This window comes from Gavia stellata, chromosome 6, assembly GCF_030936135.1.
Source record: "Gavia stellata isolate bGavSte3 chromosome 6, bGavSte3.hap2, whole genome shotgun sequence".
Taxonomy (NCBI): domain Eukaryota; kingdom Metazoa; phylum Chordata; class Aves; order Gaviiformes; family Gaviidae; genus Gavia; species Gavia stellata.
The window spans coordinates 52356074-52378614 of record NC_082599.1 but is presented as its reverse complement, the minus strand read 5'-3'; the positions used below and the strand labels follow the sequence as shown (position 1 = coordinate 52378614).

The following is a 22541-nucleotide window of genomic DNA, read 5'->3' as shown; positions in this document are numbered from 1 at the left end:
AATGTATGTTGCAATTGGGGATCTTTTGCTGTATTGTGGGAAAAATAATCCTTTAAAAGTCTTGAAAGTACCTTTTATTTGTAATTGTACTTTAAGTAGGTTCCAAGGAAAAGTAAGGTCAATATAATTCTGGGTAAAAGTTTCACCCTAACTAGAAGCATAGCCTTCTTTAAAAAAAAAAAGAAAAAGCTTGAAATTTAACTGTGATTTAGAAAACCACAGGTCCATGTGTATTCCTACATGAAGAAGCTCCTGTGTAGTTGAAATTTTTTGGTATTATTTTTGATGGAAATCTATCTAACCTGATGCTAAAAAGTTGGAAGCTGGAAGAATTACGAAAATACGAGGTATAACCATCTTTTAGAACTTGCTTTTTATTCTTTGGGCTGTTGCTCTATTTTTTTCCTTTTCTTCGCCTCAGTAGTGCTCATACCGTGCAGTGTAAGAAAGTCCTGCTTAAGCTAAGAGTACACTTGATTCGCTGTCTGGATAAGTAGTATTTTAAAAATATATACTGTATGCACATTGCTCAACGAAGTGATGATTTAATTTGCCTAGCGTAGATGTCATAATTACTCCTCTAGCATGACTGGTCATCGTACCTCCCCCATGTAGATGCGACCTATTTTTCTTCAGTTTAGATTATAGACAGGAATTTCATCTGTTCTTGGTGCTTCCCTGGAATTAGTGAGGTGATGTTTGGATGGCGGACATAGTCACAGAGCGTTTATTTGTTTAATTAAATAAGACGTAACTTCCGACAGGCCTTTTCCCAGCCAGCCTTAAGCAGCCTGGATCTGAGCTTTGCAGTTGCACCTGGTTCTTCTGCTGTTGCCTCTTCCGAGTTGCGGGCTGCTGCTCCCCTGTCTGCTCGCTGCAGGTGTCATCCTGCCGAGCGCCTCTTGCGCCTGGGGAAATGAGGGAGGCGCGATGCCATCCGTAGCGTGCCTCTTCATACCTCTGTGGTCACAATACAGTACTGATGCTCAACGTTTCAGGTTCATCATGAGGAGTACTGTAGAGAAAATATGTTGGCGGTACTTCTTGGTTTGTCTGTAGGTTCATAAAAATAATCTAGTTTGCTCTTTTGTGAAGAGATCTTGCAGATTATGTTAGCAGGTTGTGAAGTTACAGATTGTTACTGGTTTTGTTCCAGGCCTGCTAATACCTGGATAGTAAATAAATCTGTGCATTCCTTTTTGGTGAATTAATCTTATTTAATAGTACTGAGATTTGTGCGATTCATACAGGTTTTTGCAGGTAATGGAAATGGCTTTTAATCATAAAATCCATCTGTGTAGAATGATTCTACGCAAGGCTTTAGTACTGGATTTTTCTCATTTGTGATTTTGATGTGCTGTTTCGCAACATACATGTAGCTGTTTTTCCTCTTATGTTTATTTCCTTTATCTAGCTGCTTGACCATGTGATTAGTTTTATGTAGTGAACCTGATTTTACAATTTTAATAATGAAATTTTTTTTTTCAATCAGTTGCAGTTGATGCCTGTTTCAACTTTGTTTTCTTTGGTGCTTGCTATATTCATTTTAATAACTGTTTTAAATCTGATTCAAGGTCCTCATGCACTATTAACATACTTATGTTACAGTATTTTCATGTAGTAATTGGATTTTAATGCAGTTCTGTATACATTGGATTACTGAATGTCTAGCCAGAGAGGTTAGACAAAAAAAGTCATAAAGATAAATAAAAAGCAAGTAAATGAGTTTTGTGCTTAATTAATCGAGATGTATAGCTTCATGTATTTCTTACGTGTATGAACTCTGTTTGTTCTCTCGGATATTTCCTCCTGCATTTAATGTGTGTGCACGCATTTAAATAATTTGGAATCTTAATTTAAAAAATATGGTTTAAGACTTGAGGAGAAGAAATGAAAAAAATGCATACGAGTGGTAGAACTGGTTAGCTGAGGTTGATTAAAAAGTAGATGGGAAGCTGAGGCATCAACAGCAAAAATAAGGCTATCACCTGAGTTATATTTTACTATTCCAACTACAAGAAACAAAAAAGATGTGCTCTTTTGTCCTCCATTTCAAATATGCAAAAACTAAGGTGAAAATTTAAGTAGATTTTAGGGAAAGTAGTGTCTCATAAATCAATGCTTTTGTTTGATTTTTTTTTTTTTTTCCCTCTTAATTAGCATGGATGCCATGGAACAGGCACAGCTTATGAGACAAGCCGGGAATGAGGATTTTAAAAACGGAAATTACTCTTTGGCCATCAGAAAGTATGACCAAGCTCTACATATGCTCGGTTATTTAGTGCAATGGGTCCCGTAAGTATTCTTGAATTACAAGATGTAAACCATAAGATGAGTCTGAAATTTGTACAGTACTACAGTTAACTCAGAACTGTATTTCTTGCTCTGACACCTGATTTTCTTTTATCTTCTGTCACTCTCTTTAGTGTAACTCTTCTATAATTAAAGAGGAATTGCTGTTCCTGACATATGTGGGAGATTAATTAGTGACTGTAATCTGAATAATTTTATAGAAGCATCAATTACAAATTAGTGTAGTTAAAGCTCAAATTAATTTTCCATAAACCATGTTGGTTTCTGTTAAATCACTTCTGTTTCTTAGCTGACATGCTGTGGATTAATCTTACTGGGATTCTGCCATGTACTGGTTACATCTTTGGCCTGTTGTTACATGCGTCATCTGATTATCTTTAAAATGATTCATTCAAGTTACTTTGTTTTTGTTATTTGGTCTTTCTTAGTATTCTCCGATTTGTTAAAAAATAATTTTTCAGCAGAAGAGTTCTTTGGGTATTTCTTTCCAAATGTTAAGTACTTGTTTTCATCAGTTAATATCAGTTGCTAATGTTATTAATGATTAAATATTTGAGTAGTATGTTAACTATTAAATATTCATTATTACCGTGTATCAGCACTGCTGTTAACCTAATTTAACACCAGCCATTCATTTATTTTGACTCTTAGCCATTTAGACTAAGTCATAAAATAAGTCTGGAGCATATGCAGGGAGTAGGACCGAGGGAGGACAGCTGAGCAGGTTCTCTCTGGCGCCTGCCCCTTGCAGGCAGTGGGCTTCCTCATACCGCAGGGATCTGCTCCCGAGTGTCTCCTTTCCCCTTGCCATAGGTTGCCTCGGCAGGATTTGCTTGCCTGCAAGAGTGTGCTCTGAACACATTCTGTGTAGTTGAAACAACTTTCTTGAGTGTAAATTAGTAGATAGGAATAAGATGAAGGATGCAGCTCCGTGGCATGTACTTTGTTTGAGCGCAGGCAAGACAGGCTTGACAGGCTCCCCGGTACCCCGTGGACTGTAGTCCTGTCATTTGTGTGCAGCTCTTTCCAGAAACTCTTGGATCCAGCAGATGCTTTCTATACTTCAGTATATCCTGTTCTCTAAAGTACATTTCTTTATTTCCTGGCTGGTGTAAATGTGGATAATTCTGTTGACTTCACCAACTGGTGATAGAGTAAAATGTGTTTACATTGTTTTGTTAAATGTGTTTAGCATTCTTTCCATGTAGCAGCTTCCATTCATGTGGCTGTTTTGTCCCACTCTTGGCCACGGGCTTTCACTGAGCCATATCTAGGTGTGTCGAGATGGTCTAAACTCTTTCTAAATCCTCATACTGTGTTAGTCCAGTGGCTTGGCTTTCTGCTGCAGAAGAGACCAGGATATCACTAAGGGTATCACTAAGGTATCATTTAGGATGTCGCTAAGAGGTTTTGTAGCTGATGTTCAAATGATCTTTATTTTCTACAACTCCATTTTTACCTCTAATTTTGTTAGATGGGTGATACATAGACATTTTTCTTTTTTTCGTGTTGCTAACTGAAAAGTACGATGCATCCTTTTTCAAGTGAATAAACAGTTATGCTAAAAACATATTTTCAGGTGTTCCAGGGACATAGCTGTGTTACACTGCAACAAATCAACTGCGTTGTACAATCTTGGTAAATGGAGAGAAGCAGTGTCTTCAGCCTACCAGAGCTTACACTGGAATCCAGAGTATGTTAAGGTATTCAGATGTTTAAGCTGGCAGTTTTTGCATGCCTTACTTTTTAAAACAAGTATCGATACCTGCTTGTTGTTGTGTTTTGGTTTTGAGGTGTGTTAAACAGATATAGCATAAAATTCCCGAATCGCTGTCTGACTTTGTACATGAGCATCAGAATTACTGCTGTAATAGTACTTTTAATAAAATGAAGCAGCTCTCTTTTGCACCAGGAGATGCTGGTTCTTTCTGGGTCCCAACAAGAGAGGCACCAACACTTTCAGGAAACATAACTATTTTATTAATATCCCAGACAAGGTGTGTCATAACCTGACTATTCTGAGGGGTTACGCGTTGGTTAAGGTTCAGGCTGCTGCGGAGACAGATCTGGGTATTGGGCCCCATATCTGGGCTCCTCCTTGGTTGCCTTACTTCCACCCAACTCTCTAAAATGGGTGTATGTGGGCAAATCAGTGCCCACAAAACCGTGTTTGAGAATAAGAGATAAAAGAAAAGTGTCCACTGGGCCCCCAGAGAAAGAGAAGTCAACCAATCAAACATCGAGATTGCCAACTTACGTATAATTTATTCAGCATCTATATATTCACGAATAGAAACTATGTGAAATGTAACTCTATCCAGATACTCATTAATAAAGATATACAAATACCTTATTGAAATTAAAATGATAGCAATACAAATCAAACTTACAGTTGCAATTACGGTGACTGGCAGTATCATACGGTCAAGCATCTTTGGCCGGGAGGATCTCACTAGTGCAGCGAGATCCTCTCCTAAGCTCAGCTTTTATAAGAGAGGTTGCTTTACCTACGCGCAATTACTTGCAGCTATGATCCGAAATCAAACCACAAACTGACTGCTTTTTTGCAAAATGCACAAGGTGCTTTTTACAACTGGGCACCTTTTGTCCAAACTCACTAAAGGGTGCTTCTTCCGATCGAGCGCCTTCTGTACTGGGTACTTACGGGGGTAATTGTGGTTTGTATCAGCAATGTTTGCATGTTTCTGCGAAAAGAGGAAAGGCGGAGGGGGTCGTCGGTTGTTGGCCACTACAAGGTGATAGCAAGTAATAAAATCTTACTTGCCCTTGTGATGCTGGAGACCTGGGGATGACGCAGCACCGGCCAGGTCTCTGGTCAGGCCACGGCATGCTGCGCAGATCCCGTCCATGGTGAGGTTCACCAGCTCTGTGTTCGCTTGCAGTCTTACAGAGCCTGGCTCATGGTACAGATTCATCAGTCACTGACAGCAGTCAGGCCTGGGATGGGGACTTAGCTTTGAAGGCTCCCTTGGGCAGTGTGCCCTAATATTGTTTAAATGTTAATAAGCCTACAGTTCCTGGGAACAGTACGTGGTGATCAAGGTCATATTGTATTTCCAGTGGGCAGAACAATACACTACACATACGCTTGTGATTAAGTACACATTGATTAAGTACACATTGACTCAAATACTCATCTGTTAGGAATAAGTGGTGGTTGTACAGTATTTATGATATGGAGGCATACACTTGGATTGGCTTTTATGTACAATAAATAGTCTTCTGGACTAACAACTATAGACTCCCAGAGACTTTAGTAGAAGGTACTTGAATTAGATATGGTAAAATTGCATGGAAATATCAATTTAACTTGTGCTGTATTGCAGCATGCCAGTTATCTGGTTTGAACAAATTGACTCCACTGTGACTCTGAGCCATTACAACCTAGTTCAGCGGTGAATATAAACATGTTCAGGTGCCCTTGGCTGATGAATATATGTATTGTGGTAAATACTGCAAAATGCAGTGACATGGGGACATAAACATATAATCTGCACCTTGTGACAAAAAAAAAAAAATCCTGTCCAGAGGAGTTTAAAATATAGTTGCTAACAGTATGTCTTTCATCCTGTTGTTATTTTCCAAGTTTTGTATTCCAGGATTTATGACTCTTAGTATCTGTGATGACATCAGTAGCATATTGTGAATTTCAAAGGATGTTTATTGCACTTTTTTTGGATCTGTGTGTAAGAAGCTGTAAAAATAGTACTATATGTCATGTTTATAGCATAGTTAGAGAATTTAGGAAAAAATGATAACGTTTTGTAGTAAAGATATCTGAGTATTTTCCCAACAATTGTCTTTTTTGTTTTCCTTTTTTTCCTCAGGCTTATTATAGAGCTGGCCACTCATTGATCATGTTATCAGACTCTTACAGGGCGATTTTGATGTTTCATAAAGGTTTGATTCTCCTGAATGCTTCTGCAGATCGAAATCAAGTTGCTGATTTTGTAGCAGGAATCTTCATAAGTGTCAATGGTAAACTCAAATTAAGAGCTTAATTTTTCTGAGAGCCTTTCAGTAGTGATGACAACACAAGTCCTTGTTAGGGCGTCCTTCATGAGATCATCCATTTGGTCCTTAGTGCCTCAGGACTGTTTGAGGATTATGAATATGTTGAGTGGCCTAATCAAAAGGATGTGGTGAACTTGGTCCAGTTTGTATACAGCAGATGCCAACAATCCCATAACACTGTACGGGGCTGTGTATTGTATCACAAGAACATGTCAATTGTGGAATAATTAGAAAAGGTTGAAATTCAGAGTCAGGGAGGCAAGGTTGGTGATTTGGAGCTCCAGATCCCTAAGGCTTTAGTGGTTTTTGTGCAAACCGCTCTGCTTTTCTTTTAGCTGGGTAGATTTTGAAATAATTAGAAGATACTCAGCTTAAACCTGGGTTTACAGTGCAGTGTATTCTAGTGTGGGGGACTTGCCCTCAGCTAGTAATGGGCAGCAATGAAAAGAGGGAATTTGGCCTTTCTGTGGCATTGTGTGGATTTTTTTGAGCAATGTCCACCCTATGACTCCCTGCCCTCTCCTCAGTCTCTCCTCCTCTACTTGTCTTTTTTTGGCCAGTTCACAGGCTTTGTCTGATGGGGCCTGCAGGCCTGCCAGGAGATTTTGGGTTATGCCACTGCTGCATTTACTTGAACTTGTAGCCCCATGTTAAGGACCTTGATTAGCTTGAGCCATGTCCGTAGCTGGGCTCACCCACAAGTGGAAGAACCACCACGAGGTTCACAATGTCTTGGGGAGTAGAGGTGTGTCTTGAGGGCAGGGATCAATTTTTTTTTCCCCTTGTTTAATAAAGAATGGCTGCTGACAACAAGGTGCCATATCAGTTGGGTGGCCAGGGATACTTAAGCCCCCATTTGGCATTCTGGGTATTAATCAGTGCTAAAATTGTCACTGTGTGATGAAGTTATTCAGTTGGAGACCCCAACCTGACAAGTGCTGTGTATACTGAATAGTTTTCTCGATTGCTTATTCTTGCAGATGTACGAGTCTTCCCACCAACTTTTCCCCCTGCATATAGTTATATTTTCGGCGCAAGGTTCGATGCAGTGATTTGGCAAGCGGTGATAGAAAGGTTGGCCCAGAAGGGGAAGTGGCGGGTGAGTCTGTGGCTGCGTGGCCTACTGCTGCACGGTAGGCGCTCATGTCTCACCCCTTTGGGGTAAGCTCGTGTTACCTTTAAAATCCACAGCAGTGAATGTTTATTGTGCCCTGGTTCAAACGTCTGGATTTTTAGGAGTTGAGAAATACTTTTAGTGATAAACAATTTCTGAAATTCGTTTCGTGAAGGGATACGATGAACTTGAAATCCCGCTTGTTTCTTGCTGTTGTCTCTGTTATAATTACGGTGCCATCTAGAGTCATTATTCTTGAAAGAAATCAGAGGGAAAAAAATACATGTTTATTTTTGGTCCCTTTTACTTTTGCTTCTGTATGACAAGCTGGACTTTTGAAGCTGTCTGTGAAAGACCCACAAATAAAGGAGCAGCTCAGTGGAAGTACATGGTTATTAAACAAAACCAGATAATTTAGAAAAATCAGGAGGTGAAGGAGAGGGAGGAGGTGCTCCAGGCCCGGAGCAGGGGTTTGCTTGCAGCCTGTGGAGAGACCACGCAGGAGCAGGCTCCTGACTGGAACCACAGCCCGTGGAGGACCCGTTCTGGAGCAGGGGAGAAGCATAAGGAGGAGGGAGCGACAGAGAGGGACTGCTATGAACTGGCCACAGCCCCACATTCCCCATCAAACCCTCCTAAGATGGGCAGAGACATCTTTCACTAGATCAGGTTGCTTAAAGCCCTGTCCAACCTCACCTTGAACACTTCCAATGATGGGGCATCCACATCTTTTCTGGGCAACCCGTTCCACTGTGTCACCACCTGTATCGTAAAAAACTTCTTCCATATGTTTAATTTAAACCTACCCTCTTTCAGGTTAAAACCGTTGCCCCTTGTCCTGTCACTACAGGCCTTGTTAAAAAGTCTTTTTTACAAGCCCCTTTCATATATTGAAAGGCCACAATAAGGTCTTCCAGGAACCTTCTCTTCTCCAGCTGAAGAACCCCGACCTCTCAGCCTTTCTTCATAGGAGAGGTGTTCCATCCCCCTGATCATTTTTGTGGCCCTCCTCTGACCCGCTCCAACAGGTCCATGTCTTTCCTGTGCTGAGGACACCAGGGCTGAACACAGTACTGCAGGTGGGGTCACACCAGAGCAGAGTAGAGGGGCAGAATCACCTCACTTGACCTGCTGGCCACGCTTCTTGTGATGCAGCCCAGGATACGGTTGGTTTTCTGGGCTGCGAGCGCACATTGCTGGCTCATGTCCAGCTTTTCATCCACCAGTACCCCCAAGTCCTTCTCGGCAGGGCTGCTATCAATCCCTTCATCCCCCAGCCCATATTGATACCAGGGATTGCCCCACCCCAGGTGCAGGACCTTGCACTTGGCCGTCACAGAATCACAGAATGATGGGGATTGGAAGGGACCTCTGGAGATCATCTAGTCCAACCCCCCCACCAGAGCAGGTTCACCCAGAGCAGATTGCACAGGAATGCGTCCAGGCGAGTTTTGAATATCTCCAGAGAAGGAGACTCCACAACCTCTCGGGGCAGCCTGTTCCAGGGCTTTGCCACCCTCAAAGTAAAGAAGTTCCTCCTCGTGTTTAGGTGGAACTTCCTATGATCAAGTTTGTGCCCGTTACCTCTCGTCCTGTCACTGGGCACCACTGAAAAAAGACTGGCCCCGTCCTCCTGGCACCCACCCCTTAAGTATTTATAAACATTAATAAGGTCCCCCCTCAGCCTTCTCTTCTCCAGACTAAAAAGACCCAAGTCCCTCAGCCTTCCTCATAAGAAAGATGTTCCAGTTGCCTCATCATCTTTGTAGCCCTTTGCTGTACCCTCTCCAGCAGGTCCCTGTCCTTCTTGAACCGGGGAGCCCAGAACTGGACACAGTACTCCAGATGTGGCCTCACCAGGGCAGAGTAGAGGGGGAGGATAACGTCCCCCCACCTGCCAGCCACACTCTTCTTGATGCCCCCCAGGATGCCATTGGCCGCCTTGGCCACAGGGGCACATTGCTGGCTCGTGGTCACCCTGTTGTCCCCCAGGACTCCCAGGTCCCTTTCCTCAGAGCTGCTCTCCAGCAGGTCAGCCCCTAACCTGTACTGATGCATGGGGCTATTCTGCCCCAGGTGCAGTATTCTACATTTGCCTCTGTTGAATGTCATGAGGTTCGCTTGGGCCCACTTCTCGAGCTTGTCCAGGTCCCTCTGGATGGCATCCCTTCCCTCGAGCATATCAACTGCATCACTCAGCTTGGTGCCATCTGCAAACTTGCTGAGTGATTGAGTGCACCATGCAATTCTGCTGTCTGTCATTGATGAAGATATTAAACAGTACTGGTCTCAGTACGAACGCTTGAGGGACACCACTCGTTACTGGTTTCCACTTGGACACTGAGCCATTGTCTATAATTCTTTGGATGCAGCCATCCAGCCAATTCCTTGTCCATCCATCAAACTCATATCTCTCCAATTTAGAGCTAAGAATGTTGTAGGGGACTTTATCAAAGGCCTTACAGAAGTCCAGGTAGATGACATCTGTAGTTCTTCCCTTGTCCTCTGGTGAAGCTACATGGGTTTTCAAGGATCAAGGTGACGGTTTTAGAGAAACTGAGGAAACGGAGTAAGAAACGGTATGCATTTCTTGCTTTCTGCTCAGGGTGTTGGTGTAGCTGGGGAGTCTCATCCCCATGGATGTAAAGGTCCATTTCTAAAGTGAAGGGTCACTTCCAAGGTGTATTGGAGAGACTTTTAGGACCTGACCTTTCTACATGGTTTTTATTTCTGAGGAAACTTGCATTGGTCATAGCTTCCCACAGTCCACTGTATATTAGATTAATTTAGTTGAAAAATGGAAAGGGAGATTCAGTAATCTGTTACGACCTTAAAAAAAGATCTGAAATGTTCTTAGCCCTTGTTTGCTTTCGTACAAGATCTGATGAGGCAGTGAAAAACAAAGTTTCTAAGTGTGGTTATAAGATCACTAACGTTTTTTTTTTTCCAGTCTTGTCTGTTGTTGTTGTCTGAGAAGAGAGAGTTGCCCACCAATCTCAGAGTCAACCAGTTGTCACTGAAGAATCTCTTTGAGGTAAAGTAGCATCCTTTTTTTTTTTTTCTTGTGTCTATTTTCTTTCTGCGCAATTTAGTAAGAGATTTTCCATCTTGTGTGCAAGGCTAAAACAGATCAAAGAAAAATAAAATGGAAAATAATATATGAGCTTTGTATGATTACATCAAATCATCTATTTTGTCCCTTTTCATTTGTAAGTTAAAAAAATCCTTAATTTGCATAATTCCTGTATGTAATTTAATATTTCCTTTAATTTGATCAAAAGAAGACATCTTCCTCTCAAGTACAGCAAGCTATTCATGTCACACTTGTAACCTGACAATTTAATGCTGAAAAATGTCTGACATCAGTTAAGTTGGATACGTTTTCCAACCAGGAGAACTTATGATATACATGGGATAGGGTATTTTTATACTTTGCTACCCTGTCTCTGGACTGCTTCACAGTGCTGAGTATGATTACAGGGAGTTGATCTGAGTGCAGTGTTGGAATTTTCCCTTCCCTGAACACCCCAAATTTTTGGTAGGTTGCTTTATACCTAGGCAGCAACTGCTAAACATTCTCCCTAAATAACTTAGAGGATTTTGGCAAGAGGGAAACATGTAGTTGTAGACCAAGTAGCCACAATTCCTAATGCCTTTCACTGAGATGATGGCATCTGCAGATAGCAGAATTTGATCTTTATGTTGCTGTTCTGAAACTTGCTCTTTTCTTTATCTTGTGATTCCTCATGTTCTGCAGCATTTGGGAACCTCCAAAGCTTTCTATGCTGGCAGGATAAAATGAAATCTTCCAGCTGTCAGAAGCTGCCATGCTCACGCATACTTTGCTGCTGGTTGGCTGTGCCTGCCTGGTGCATGTGCCATGCCGTGCGCACTGGTGCACCCAGAGGCTCTGCCCCACATCACTTGCTGCTGCTTGCTCCTGTCTTTGTGCATGGATATCCTACCAAAACGCTTTGAACGCGTGAAGGGGTGTGCAGCCATTGCTTCTGGCCTCTTGGGAACCAGGGTGTAGCCGCAGGCCAGCTGCGAGCCAGGAGCTGATGGGAGTTCACCAGCTTTGCCACCCAGGAACAGCCGGTGTCTGTAGCAGTAACATACCAACTTTCTAAAGGCATCTCCCAGTACATCTGTGTTATCATGCAGTGGATGCCCAGACTGTTTCAATTGCAGTTACGTACAGCTTTTCTTATGGGCCATTAAAAAAATTCTTCTTTGTATCAATTTTTTTGGTTTTATTATTCCATTCCTTTGTGTGTGTAAGTTAATTAACTATAGTTCTGCTGTATGTAACCTACTTTTAAAAGATAAGGTTACACATTCATTGAGAAATTCCATTAGGCTTTATGCTGAAGTGTACTAGATTTCTTACAGCACTGTGGTTTTCCTGATGGAAGATTTAGAAGATGTTAACTGTAGGCTACACAGTACATTTGCTTGGTGTTTACTGGCTGGCAAATTAGCAGTTTAGGGCATATTGATGGAATATACCAGAATTTACCATTTGGCTGTTACAGTACTTGTGGTACTTTTGTCATAATAATTTCAAGTTGGGGCTTTTTCCATAAATGTATTTCAGTTAGGTGCCTGACAAAGTGAGCGGGAGTAATTCTGAAAAAGAAGGGGAAGGCAAAGGAAATAAATCAACGTCTATTCATAGGCTTGTTTATAGCAATAGCAGAAGAATTAGCAGATGAGTATACACAAGCATGCTTGGTTAGCTATCATTAAGCTGGTATGCTGTCTTAGTGCCAGCAGAGTAGCCCGTATGGGACTTTATGCTACCCACCATCACCCCTCGTGTGTTTGCTCAGTTTTTTGCGGGAAGGGAGGGTGGGTCAGGGTTTGGTTCTGGATCAGCCAGGCCCCTGGCCAGGCAGCAGCAGGGCTGTGGTGCTAGAGCAGCATAGTTGTGGTGGGGCCAAGGCGTGAGAGCCTTGGATTAAAGCAGCTCCCAAGCAAAGGTGCCCACTGCTGCTGCCATGGTTGGCAGCTCTTAGCAGCACCCTGGCCTGGGGCACAGCAGCAAAGCAGTTCTGCAAGGGGGGAACATGCTCCTCACACTGGCAGTAAAGCATGGCAATGCAGTAGAGGACACAGGTAGGGTGTCTTAGCAAAAAATCTTCCTTCCTAGGCAAGCAAATCAAAATGCCTCATTGAGAGAGGAGGATAAAAGTGTGTTGCCTTTGCAAAATAGCGTGTCCTTCGTTGCTGAATTGGCCCCACCAGTTTTAGCTATTCTAGTGGCTTTGTTCTACATGTGGAATACTGAAAGAATCAAGATGAAAGATCCCTAAGCACTGCTTCTCTTTTGCGAAAATTAGAAAAATGTGGCTTTCTGACAACTCAAACTTCCCCTGCTGCCACTACATACTCCCTGTAATTTGTTGTATTTTGATTTTGTAACTGTGCACAAACAGTAATTCTTGCCAGTCAAAATTTGGCATGAGGTGTTAGAAAAAAAGATTTATTTGTGGATGTTGGAAGCATGTGTGAAGACTGCTATTTAAAAAGATGACTGGCACAAATGGAGAAATTGTGTCTGAACACTGTTTCCGAGCACCCCCTCATGTCCTGATCCTTCTGGCATATTGTCTCAATTTCCATCTGAGCTTCCTCTGCCCACCTCCAGAGTTCCCCATATTGCTGTACCCCTTGTAGACTGTGCTTCATGTTCATTAAGTCCTTGCTAGAACATCCGTTTTCGGTGCAGCTGCCTTCTGGTCAGGCTGTGTGCTTTCAGTCTTGGTCTGTAAACTTCCCTGTAAATTCCATACTTTATTCAGATCACCTTCTAGGAATTTGGCTGGCCAAAAATTAGTCTCCTAAGGCTTAACATCTTTTCTTTGTGTGAGCAGACATATTATTATTGTTGTCTTAATAATGCTGGGTGCTTCCTGAGCTGGATGAGAGTAGGGCTTTGCCCTGCTCTCCATCCACGGGGCTCCTGAGCTGTAGGAGGACTGGTTACCTGAGTTCCCTAAACCTCCTTCCCCCCGTCTCTAACTCCCTTTTCCCAATTTCAAGTATTTATCCAGCCTTTTCTTGCTTTGGGGTAACTGCCTGCATAAGCTGCCTCATCCAAGCGTGAAAGGCACCCTATCCGGTTACAGCAATATTTGCACTGGGATACAGTAACATTTAATAGACAAGTGTAAGGCAGAAAGTTGCAGTCAATTACAGAGAAGAAATATAGAAATACGTATTATAAAATAGACTTCAGGTTCAGTGCTCTTCAGAGCAGGACAAGATTCTTTTAAGATTCATAAACATCTTGTAGGAGAGAAGTATTTGTTTTGAGCTTCTACTGGAATTGTTTCATTTATAATAAATGTTTTATTTTAGAGTGGATATGGCTTGATTGTTACTGTTCCGCTGATTCTTGTCATAAAAAACATGGAAATAGGATTAAAAAAGAAACGCCTTTTGTGTATGTTAAATAATGTGTTGTAATTGTTTTCTTTGTTATCAGACTTCCGAGTTGTATGGGCACGGTGAGAAGATGCAAGAAGTGGTGGAGTTAGTCAAGTGGCTAATCTCCATTGGGGCGAAAGTTGAAACCATTGGAGTGTATCTGCTTCATGCTGTTATCAGACTGTGTATCAAAGCAAGTGAGTGACATCTGCAGCTAGAATAAAACAACGGTGGCCTTCATCAGAGAACTGACAGCTGGAGCTTTTTACATTTTTTTTTTTTTTAAACTAATGAGATCTGATCATCTAGGCATAACCTTGCAGTGCTGATAAGGCACTATTTTAAAAGTGCCGTAAACACTCTCTTTGATCACCTGTGCCTGATAGTGGTACAAACCTAATATGGTGGTTCTCTTCCGTGGTGAAGCGAGAGTGTGATTGATGTGGGTCTTTCATAACCTGAATATATCAGCTTTGACGAAAATACAGTATTTCTTCCTGCCACCTCAGATTTGCATTTGCTGCGAGTCAGCAAGAACATAGCATCATGTCTCCCACAATGCAGCTGGCTCTTACCATGAATTCTTTCACATATTTCTTCCCTCTCCTACGCCCTGTCTTCGAGAAAAGGTTTTATACAAATGCCCCTTGCCACTCCATAGGGGAAAAAAACCAGGATCTGTTCTGCTGTATCTCTCTTTACCTTTGATAACAAGTGGGGTTTTTTGATCATTTCAGGAAAGAACCATCTCTTCAGGTGGTTACTGACTCAGAGGCCAGACTTGAAGGATAGGATCAACCAGCAAGACAGAGATGGATGCACCCTCCTGCATATTGTGGCATCTTCCAGTGAATATTCCCAGAAACGCAGTAAATACAATTCTTTTTTTTGTGTGTGTGGTGTTTTGTTTTCACATGGAAAGATGAATAATGGAAGAAAATTTCAGACCCTGGTGTTTACTATTTCATGCCAAGGAAGAAAATGAGAAAGTCCTATTATCTGAATGTAGAATTTGTAATGGTAGCTAATATTTAAACATTTCAGCAATTCCCTTTTAGAATTGTATACCTGACCTGTGACCATTTTATTTGCTCTTTGGTGTGAGTGGTTATGATATTCCCACAAGTACACTGCAGTTTTTAGAATCACAGAAGTTACCTTTTAAAGTTTGATGTGCCCTTAAAATTGTATTAGACCACCTGGAGACCTATCCTATTCTTTTAAATAGGTGAAGATTTAAGACCTAAGTAGCAGTGTACCTTGTCAGAGGAGGAAAATAAAATGCTTTCCTTCACATTTTCTGTGGGATTTCTTTTATGTTGATTTAGCCTGGCTTTTCTTCTTGTATTTCTTACTCTGCCCACCAGGTGGCCACAGGAAATAAGCATCAATGCCAAGATAACACCAGACTTCTAGGTCATTAAATGCGATGACATTCTGGTAGTTCTCCTTAATAGTATGAATGAAATGTGCACAACCTATATATAAATAATTTCATTTTCTGGAAAGGTGTAACACGTCTTTTGCAACAGTTCCATCTGTTGCCAAATGACTCTTGCATTTCAAGAAGAGACCGTATATAGAGATATATATATTTATTTATAGAAGTTTATTTCTTTGTATTTACATAATAGATATTATATTGAGAATATATATTTTATATGTATTTATTTATTTCTATTTATATGCTATGTCTGTTATCTTTAGAGTATTTTTATATATTTATTGATGAAGTTTATTTATTTATATTTATATAGTATATGTATTATATAGAGAGTATACTTATATATGTATATAAATATATATATAAAAAATAAACCCTTGCACCCATCTGTTAACAAAAATTAATCCCTAAAATAGCTTGGATGGTAAGGCTTAGACACACAAAGCAAGACATTTGTGTTAGCCTGCATCATTTTTTCCTCATACAGGTTTTGCCTTTGGCACATTCAGTAACAGAGGCTGTGTGCTGTGGTGGTGTGTCTGGGGGAAGTACGGTGGACTAACGCTTACTTGCTCGCCATCGCTCAGTCTTGTCCTGCGTGACTTGGTGGTTTGGTGCTCCTGCACTCTCCCAGCTGTTCCGAGGGCATGGCTTATAGCAAATGTGCCTCTTTGAGGCAAGAGTACAGGCAACTGCGTGCAGGGCTGAAAAGTTTCCCCTGGTAGTGGAGTGTGACATACTAAGAAGGGAGCATGTCATCTTCCAGAATACTAGATCCTGTGTCAAGGCTTTAAATCAGCATTATATTTATTGTGTTTATGTGTGAAATGCTATAAAGGCCAGTCTTTTTTCAGTGGTGCCCAGTGACAGAACGAGAGGTAATGGGCACAAACTTGGTCATAGGAAGTTCCGTCTAAACATGAGGAGGAACTTCTTTACTTTGAGGGTGGCAGAGCACTGGAACAAGCTGCCCCGAGAGGTTGTGGAGTCTCCTTCTCTGGAGATATTCAAAACTCTCCTGGACGCATTCCTGTGCAATCTGCTCTGGGTGAACCTGCTCTGGTGGGGGGGTTGGACTAGATGATCTCCAGAGGTCCCTTCCAACCCCCATCATTCTGTGATTCTGTAATAGTAGTTTCTGTTGAAAGCAATGGTACCTGCCATTAGTCAAACTAGACGTCTTTCTTATAAGGTTTATTAAAAAATCATGCATTTTGTGTTGCAAAGGAAAGAAACTGAGTGCTTAGCTGCGTATATTCATACCTGAATATGTGAAATATTATGGTTTATTGAGTCACCTTCCAAAGAGTAGCAAAATCCCTTGTTTTGTTTTTTCTTTATGTACAGAACAGTTTTTGTAGAGCCTGGAGAACAGGGTTGGGGCATAAGGGAGGAGGTGAATTCCACATACTGCTTCTGGCCGTTGAGATGCTCGTGAGGCACCCAGTCACTTTCTGTTTCTGTGCTCCCATTTCCCAGTTAATAATAATGAAGATAGAGTTTTAATTTTTTTGAAGGGATTTCTTTTGGGGAAAGATACCTAACAATACCTCGTTCTTATGACACTGGAAAAAATTAGATTTTTTTTTTTTTTTTAAACTAAAAATTATGCTAGAAATTGTGCCAGGAAATTAGAAGTACAAAGGAAAACAGAAGAAAACCCCTGAACAATGAGAATTACTCTTCCTCTAATGTTTATTCATGTAATGTTTTAGGTCAAACAGAAGATGTGATCATGCTTCTGAATTTTGGGGTTGATCCCACTGTTCCAGATGCACAGTCAAGATATGTCATAGATATCTTGAAAAAGAACAAAAACTTTGATGCTGTAAAAGCAGTCAGCAACCACATTGCGAAACACACTTCCTCTGAGAAACGGACAGGTACTATACGGACTGTGTGCTTTTCCTGTTTTAAAATTATATCCTTTAGATACAAAATTGTTTTATTTGTAATTGGTAATAGTAGATGGTTTTTATGTAACTTTTCCTATGAGTTGTCACCCTGATCTCCTGTCAGTCAATGATGAATGTTTTGTCCTTGCCTGAAGGTGACTGCTGTCCAACTGATGTTCTTAGTATATCATGCAGTAAGTAACTAAAAGTTGCTCTAAGTTACTATAAGCCACTGCATTTTTTTCTCACCCTTAACGTGAGGCTCCCCCCCGCCATAGAAACTGCTTATTTTTGATACTTTTTCAGTTTTAACCTTTTACCTTCGCTTTAGTTTCTGGAAAATGAAACATTTTGTTAAAGTGTTGGTGGCATATTTAAAATGCTTCCAATAACAAAAAATATTGACAAAAAAAGGGAAGCTCTGAAATGATGAAAATGTGAGTGAAAAGTTGCTGACATTTTTATAAACAAAATAACATTTTAGTAAGAGCTCTTTTTTCACTAAGTTTTAGCCATCTTTGATATATGTTGGTGACATGCAGCTAAAACTCCTGTATTACTTGGAAAATGTTAACCTCTGCTTATGTTAAGGGAAAAGAGTAGCAGAGCAGACTATCAGACTAAAACTACGAGAGCTTCTCATAACCAAAGCAGGCTAAAATTTAATTACACTCTTGGAGTATGGGGAAACTTCAAACAACATTTTAAAAATTATTAATGATATTTCTAGGCAGTTTGCAAAGGACCTGTTGTCATACAGAAAGACACAAATCTTAATTGTTCTAGCGCTAATATGAAATTTCATGAACTGGGGTGACAAACTGGTTTCCAGTCTGCTTTTTTATAACAGCCTGTCAGTTCTGAAAAGAATTCTCACTTGTCTGGTTTTTTATAATTTTCCATTCCAGAAACTAATGTATCAAGTGTGGTTGTCCAAATAATGCGAATTTCCTCTTCCATGCCAATAAATGAGAATGAGAAAAGATACAGATTGTACAATACCACCCCAGTGTGACAGTATGGAGACTGGCTAACCTTTATATAGTTTCTTGTCTGCCCCAACAAATGGAGCAAGCCTGAGCTGCCTCTACTGCAGTATGGTCGGAGAGATGCTAGTTGGGGTAGGAGATGGGGAGCTGTCTACCCTCAGGACTGGTGGGTCTCTGCGGGATGCACCTTCTTGGCAACATGGTGCTACAGCTTGGTTGCTACTTACATCCTAGCTTTGAAAGAGACTGTAGTGCGCCACAGACATTTCCAGCAGAGGATCCAGTCATAGGAGGCCATTCGGAGAAGCTCTTGTGAGTATCCACATGAGAACTGACAGATTGGCCGGTGAGGCAAGATGTTCCTGCAGGACTCTGAGGTTCAGAAACTCAGGAGACAGATCCTGCAGCTGATCTTTTCAAGCCACGGTTTAGACTGCTGTTTAAAAATAAGTCCCAAGTGTGGACATTGTTCATCTTGAAAGCATTTCTTCAGTACAGTCTTTCTGAGATGGCTTGGGGCCTTATCTGCTTGTTTTCCCTGGCACTAACCAACCAGAACTTTAAGATAACACCTGTATTAACAATATTACTGTCTTAGCCCAAAGCATAACCTACTGAAACCAGCACTTGCTCGTGTTGTGCAAATCTCAAAGCACAGATGGAGCAAAAAACTGCACAGGCAAATCAAACTTTGCAAAAAACGAAGTTTTTAATTTTCATGTGTGTATTGCATATAAGTTTACTGGAAAGCACTGGGTTTCATTGCACTTGTATCTTATGGCTCCTGGCAAGCAGATGCTCAAAGTTTCTCTTTCTTTACTGTAGACATCTCTGCTCTGGAGAAGGTCTTAGCCCGGTGGTTCTCAGTTAGGAGGTTAACACCCATTCCCCTGTGGTGGTAATCACTTTGGTTGGTGTTCCAGGTAGCTCAGCCTGTCTTTCTTTTTTTTTTTTTTTTTTTTTTTTGGCAATGCACAGCCCCCAAGAGTTTTCTAGGCCTCGTGCAAAGTGTGAGGCTGGACAGTAAGCCACTGCTTTACAGATAACAGTCTGAGGATAGTCCTCATTGCTAAAAAGATGACTAACTTTGTCTGTCTCTTTGTCCTAAGGGGTAAAGCTACTGTTTTGTTTGGTCTTTGATGTCCTTGAATTCCTCAAAGCTTTTAGGAAAGCCAGGCCAAGTCTTTCAGTTTTCATTTAAGGCCATTTATTGGGGTATAATTTAAAATCTGCCATTGCCCATTACCTAAGTATCTCTTAAACTTGTAGATATAATTTTGGGGGTTTTTTTGTTTTGTTTTTTTTCTTTTAAGAGGACAAATTATTTTATGGCTGTATTTCTTAAATGGCACTGAGGAATCAGACAAGCTCAGGACATCTGATTAAAACTGTATGCTGAAAACATTACTGGTTTTAGTCATCTACTCTAAAAATTCTGAACAATGATATCCCTGTGAGGCAGCAGTGTCCTGCCTGCATGCAGATCAACTTGTGAACTATTGCAGTTTTCAACCTAGTGTATTATGGTAAAGAGTGTATTCGATGAGTGTATCAAATATCCTTTGGGATATGAAGTCCATCACAGGACTGGCTTTGGCAGTAAGAGTTTCAGCCATCTGATTTTAACCTGCCACTACACATTTTTCAGAGCCCTGAGATGTAATGTATTACAGTCCTGCCCTGAAAACATGCCAGCAAGGAACTGGATTTTCAATTTCTGTAATGTTTTGCAGGGGGGAGTGAAAGCAAAGCCATAGCTGATACAGATTCTTTCCGGGATGTTCTTGAACAGTTTGTCCAGTTCTACAGGATTGAAAATGGAGCACATCATAAAAATGTATTGCAGGAAGATGCAGTTAAGCGATTTCTGAAACTGCTGTCTTCTGTGAAAGGTACAGCAAGTTCCCATTTCTCCCCTTCACAAAACTTAATTGCTGTAAAAATATGTTTGATGCTAACTCACAGTTTTTGCTCTTTTATGCTTCCTTCACTTCCGTGTTTCTGCAACTGATATTACTGGAACAATGTGCTTTTACTTATTTTTCCTGTTGTGTTTTGCACTTAGAACCACTGGAATATACACAAAAATTCAGTATGATGAATCAAAACGTTCAAACTTACTAGGCTGTCAGCATCAGGCCGGAAAGATGCCAGTGTTGCATTTTGCTGTTATGTACTTTGAATTTAATGAGTTAATTATTCTGAAATTAGTTTACAGTAAGATGGATTTTATTATGTGATTTTGAGTGAGTTGTGTTGTCTTGACTGTCTTGTAGAAATCCCTGAAGGGGTGGCTTGCGACATCTCCCATGCCTGTGCTAACAGCCTCATAAAACAGTTGCTGGAGAAGCAAATGTGGGATAAAGTTTTGCTGCTGCTAACAGGGAAAGCCAGTGGAGAAAACATGTCAGGTGGAGGACTCTTCAAAAACTGCAGTCTTTCAGATGTTGACATTGGCAACGTCATCCAATGGTGTGACAGATCGGATAAGCAAGTGCACCTTATAAGATGCTTGATTGAACGAGGAGGTGAAAAACTGTGCAATATTAATTTGTTATAATAGATCCAATATTTTATTTGGCATGTTTGGAGCAACATAGTTTCAGAAATACCAACGCATATTTTTTGTGGCTCTGTGTAAGTGCAGCAGCTTATTGGAGTGCAGTCCATTGGCTGCATCCACTGTGTGCGACATGGGGAAGCTGGTAAGGCTACATGGGGTGGAAGATGTTTTCTAAAATGAAATTTGGCTGTCAGGGTTGATAAAAGGTAAAAGGCCAAAGATCATTGTTGCTCCTTCGCTTGTAGTTTCTTTGGGTTTTAATTTCTCTGTCTTCAGCCACAGTATTATCCTGATAGAAATTGTAAGCTACAGTCTTTGGGTTCAGTCTGTTGTTATGTTGCAAGTAATTGACTACTTCAGTGATTTCAAAGGCATGACCAGGTGTCTTTTTTATTTTTTAGCTAGTGTGGACATCATAATTTTTCTTGTTTTGCATGAGGTTTATTCCTAGGATTACTCCAGCATTTTCCATTTCATCTTATAACTTGATGTTAGCTATAAATTATGGACACACAGTCCTGCTGCGGTCTTTTGAGTGCCAGAGGTGCAGGGAGGCTTTTTGTTTTGGTCATTGACTGACTTGAAGAAGATGTGTTCTGGCCTTTCTGTCTTCCTATCACAACAGGAGGACTAGTTGCTCAGCTTAATGGGAAATCAGAGGAGATTTTGAAGATTTTCATAGTCAATAGCTCTTTAACAGATACATGTAAAAAGCTGACAAAAAAAGAAAATGTCACCTGCTCAGCAATCAGCATGTACCTTCATCTATTTAGAACTTCCTGTAGTTTGGAAATCTCATGTATCAGATTTAACCCCTGATATTCTCATGTCCTTCACACCAGCTCTGCCAGATGGAATTGGAACCAACTCTGAAACACCACTGCAAATATGCCTCAAAAAGAATTATTTTGAACTGGTGTATTTGCTGCTGACCAAAGGTGCAGATCCTCAAAATGTGTCCATTGCACGAGGAGATACTCCTTTGCATGCTGCAGTTTCCATCTGTTTAAATAATAGAGGTAAGGCTTTTGTGTGCTCGCGCCTAGGGGACACAAAGAGCTCTAGCAGATGTGCACCATTCGTTTTCACAGCAGCTGTTGAAAACATCCCTATTTCTTACCTGCCCAGCCCACTGCCCCTTCTGCTGCTGTTTACTCATGTGATAGCAGAGGCAGCAGACCAGGATGTCTGACTGCGTCTCAGCCCCCAAAGTTTGCAGGCCAGAGGATACGCACCGATCTTTGTTAAGCTGACGTGCTCTGCTTTCTGGTTGCAGTGGCTGGGACTATGAGGAGAGTTAATGGCAGCTCAGGTGACCAGCGGGAATCAAGCAGCTGTAATGACTCCGTCAGTTGCTGTTTTGTGAATATATTCTCATTTAGTCAAGCTGATTTTGAAAGGAAGGCTCCTCTTTGAAACCCTGTAAAATGTGTACTAGGTGGGAATGAACTAAACGGGAAGGATCTAGGAAGAAACAAAGGTAAAGGCAGAGCAATGGCATCAGACCCTGCAGGAAATCCTATGGTGACATCTGAAATCTGTTTTGCAGTTTTTGTTCAGTTGTAAATCAAGCAAAGTTTTCTTTAGAGGAGGAGTGAGTGAGAGGACTGTAGGGCTTACATAAAAATGTAAGAAATTAAGATAAACTGTCAAATTAAGCCCCAAAGTCAGGTTTGATTTTAAATTTTAAAAAAAATGCATTTTTGAGTTGAAGGATTAAAATAATTAAAAATACTGAATTTATTCATTTTTAAAG

At 40.9% G+C, this 22541-nt stretch overlaps 1 protein-coding gene across 1 annotated transcript in view; it reads left to right on the top strand.

Moving 5' to 3' along the window:
* Positions 1–2160: 2160 nt before the first annotated feature.
* Positions 2161–22541, top strand: part of TRANK1 (tetratricopeptide repeat and ankyrin repeat containing 1) — a 47073-nt gene continuing 26692 nt past the window's right edge. Inside the window, exons 1-11 of the mRNA XM_059818844.1 lie at positions 2161–2295; positions 3893–4016; positions 6162–6312; positions 7329–7447; positions 10413–10496; positions 13953–14091; positions 14632–14763; positions 17054–17221; positions 19956–20114; positions 20499–20750; positions 21628–21804. Coding sequence (XP_059674827.1) covers positions 2162–2295; positions 3893–4016; positions 6162–6312; positions 7329–7447; positions 10413–10496; positions 13953–14091; positions 14632–14763; positions 17054–17221; positions 19956–20114; positions 20499–20750; positions 21628–21804 — 1639 coding nt within the window. The 5' untranslated portion in view covers position 2161. The remainder of the gene's footprint in view (positions 2296–3892; positions 4017–6161; positions 6313–7328; positions 7448–10412; positions 10497–13952; positions 14092–14631; positions 14764–17053; positions 17222–19955; positions 20115–20498; positions 20751–21627; positions 21805–22541) is intronic.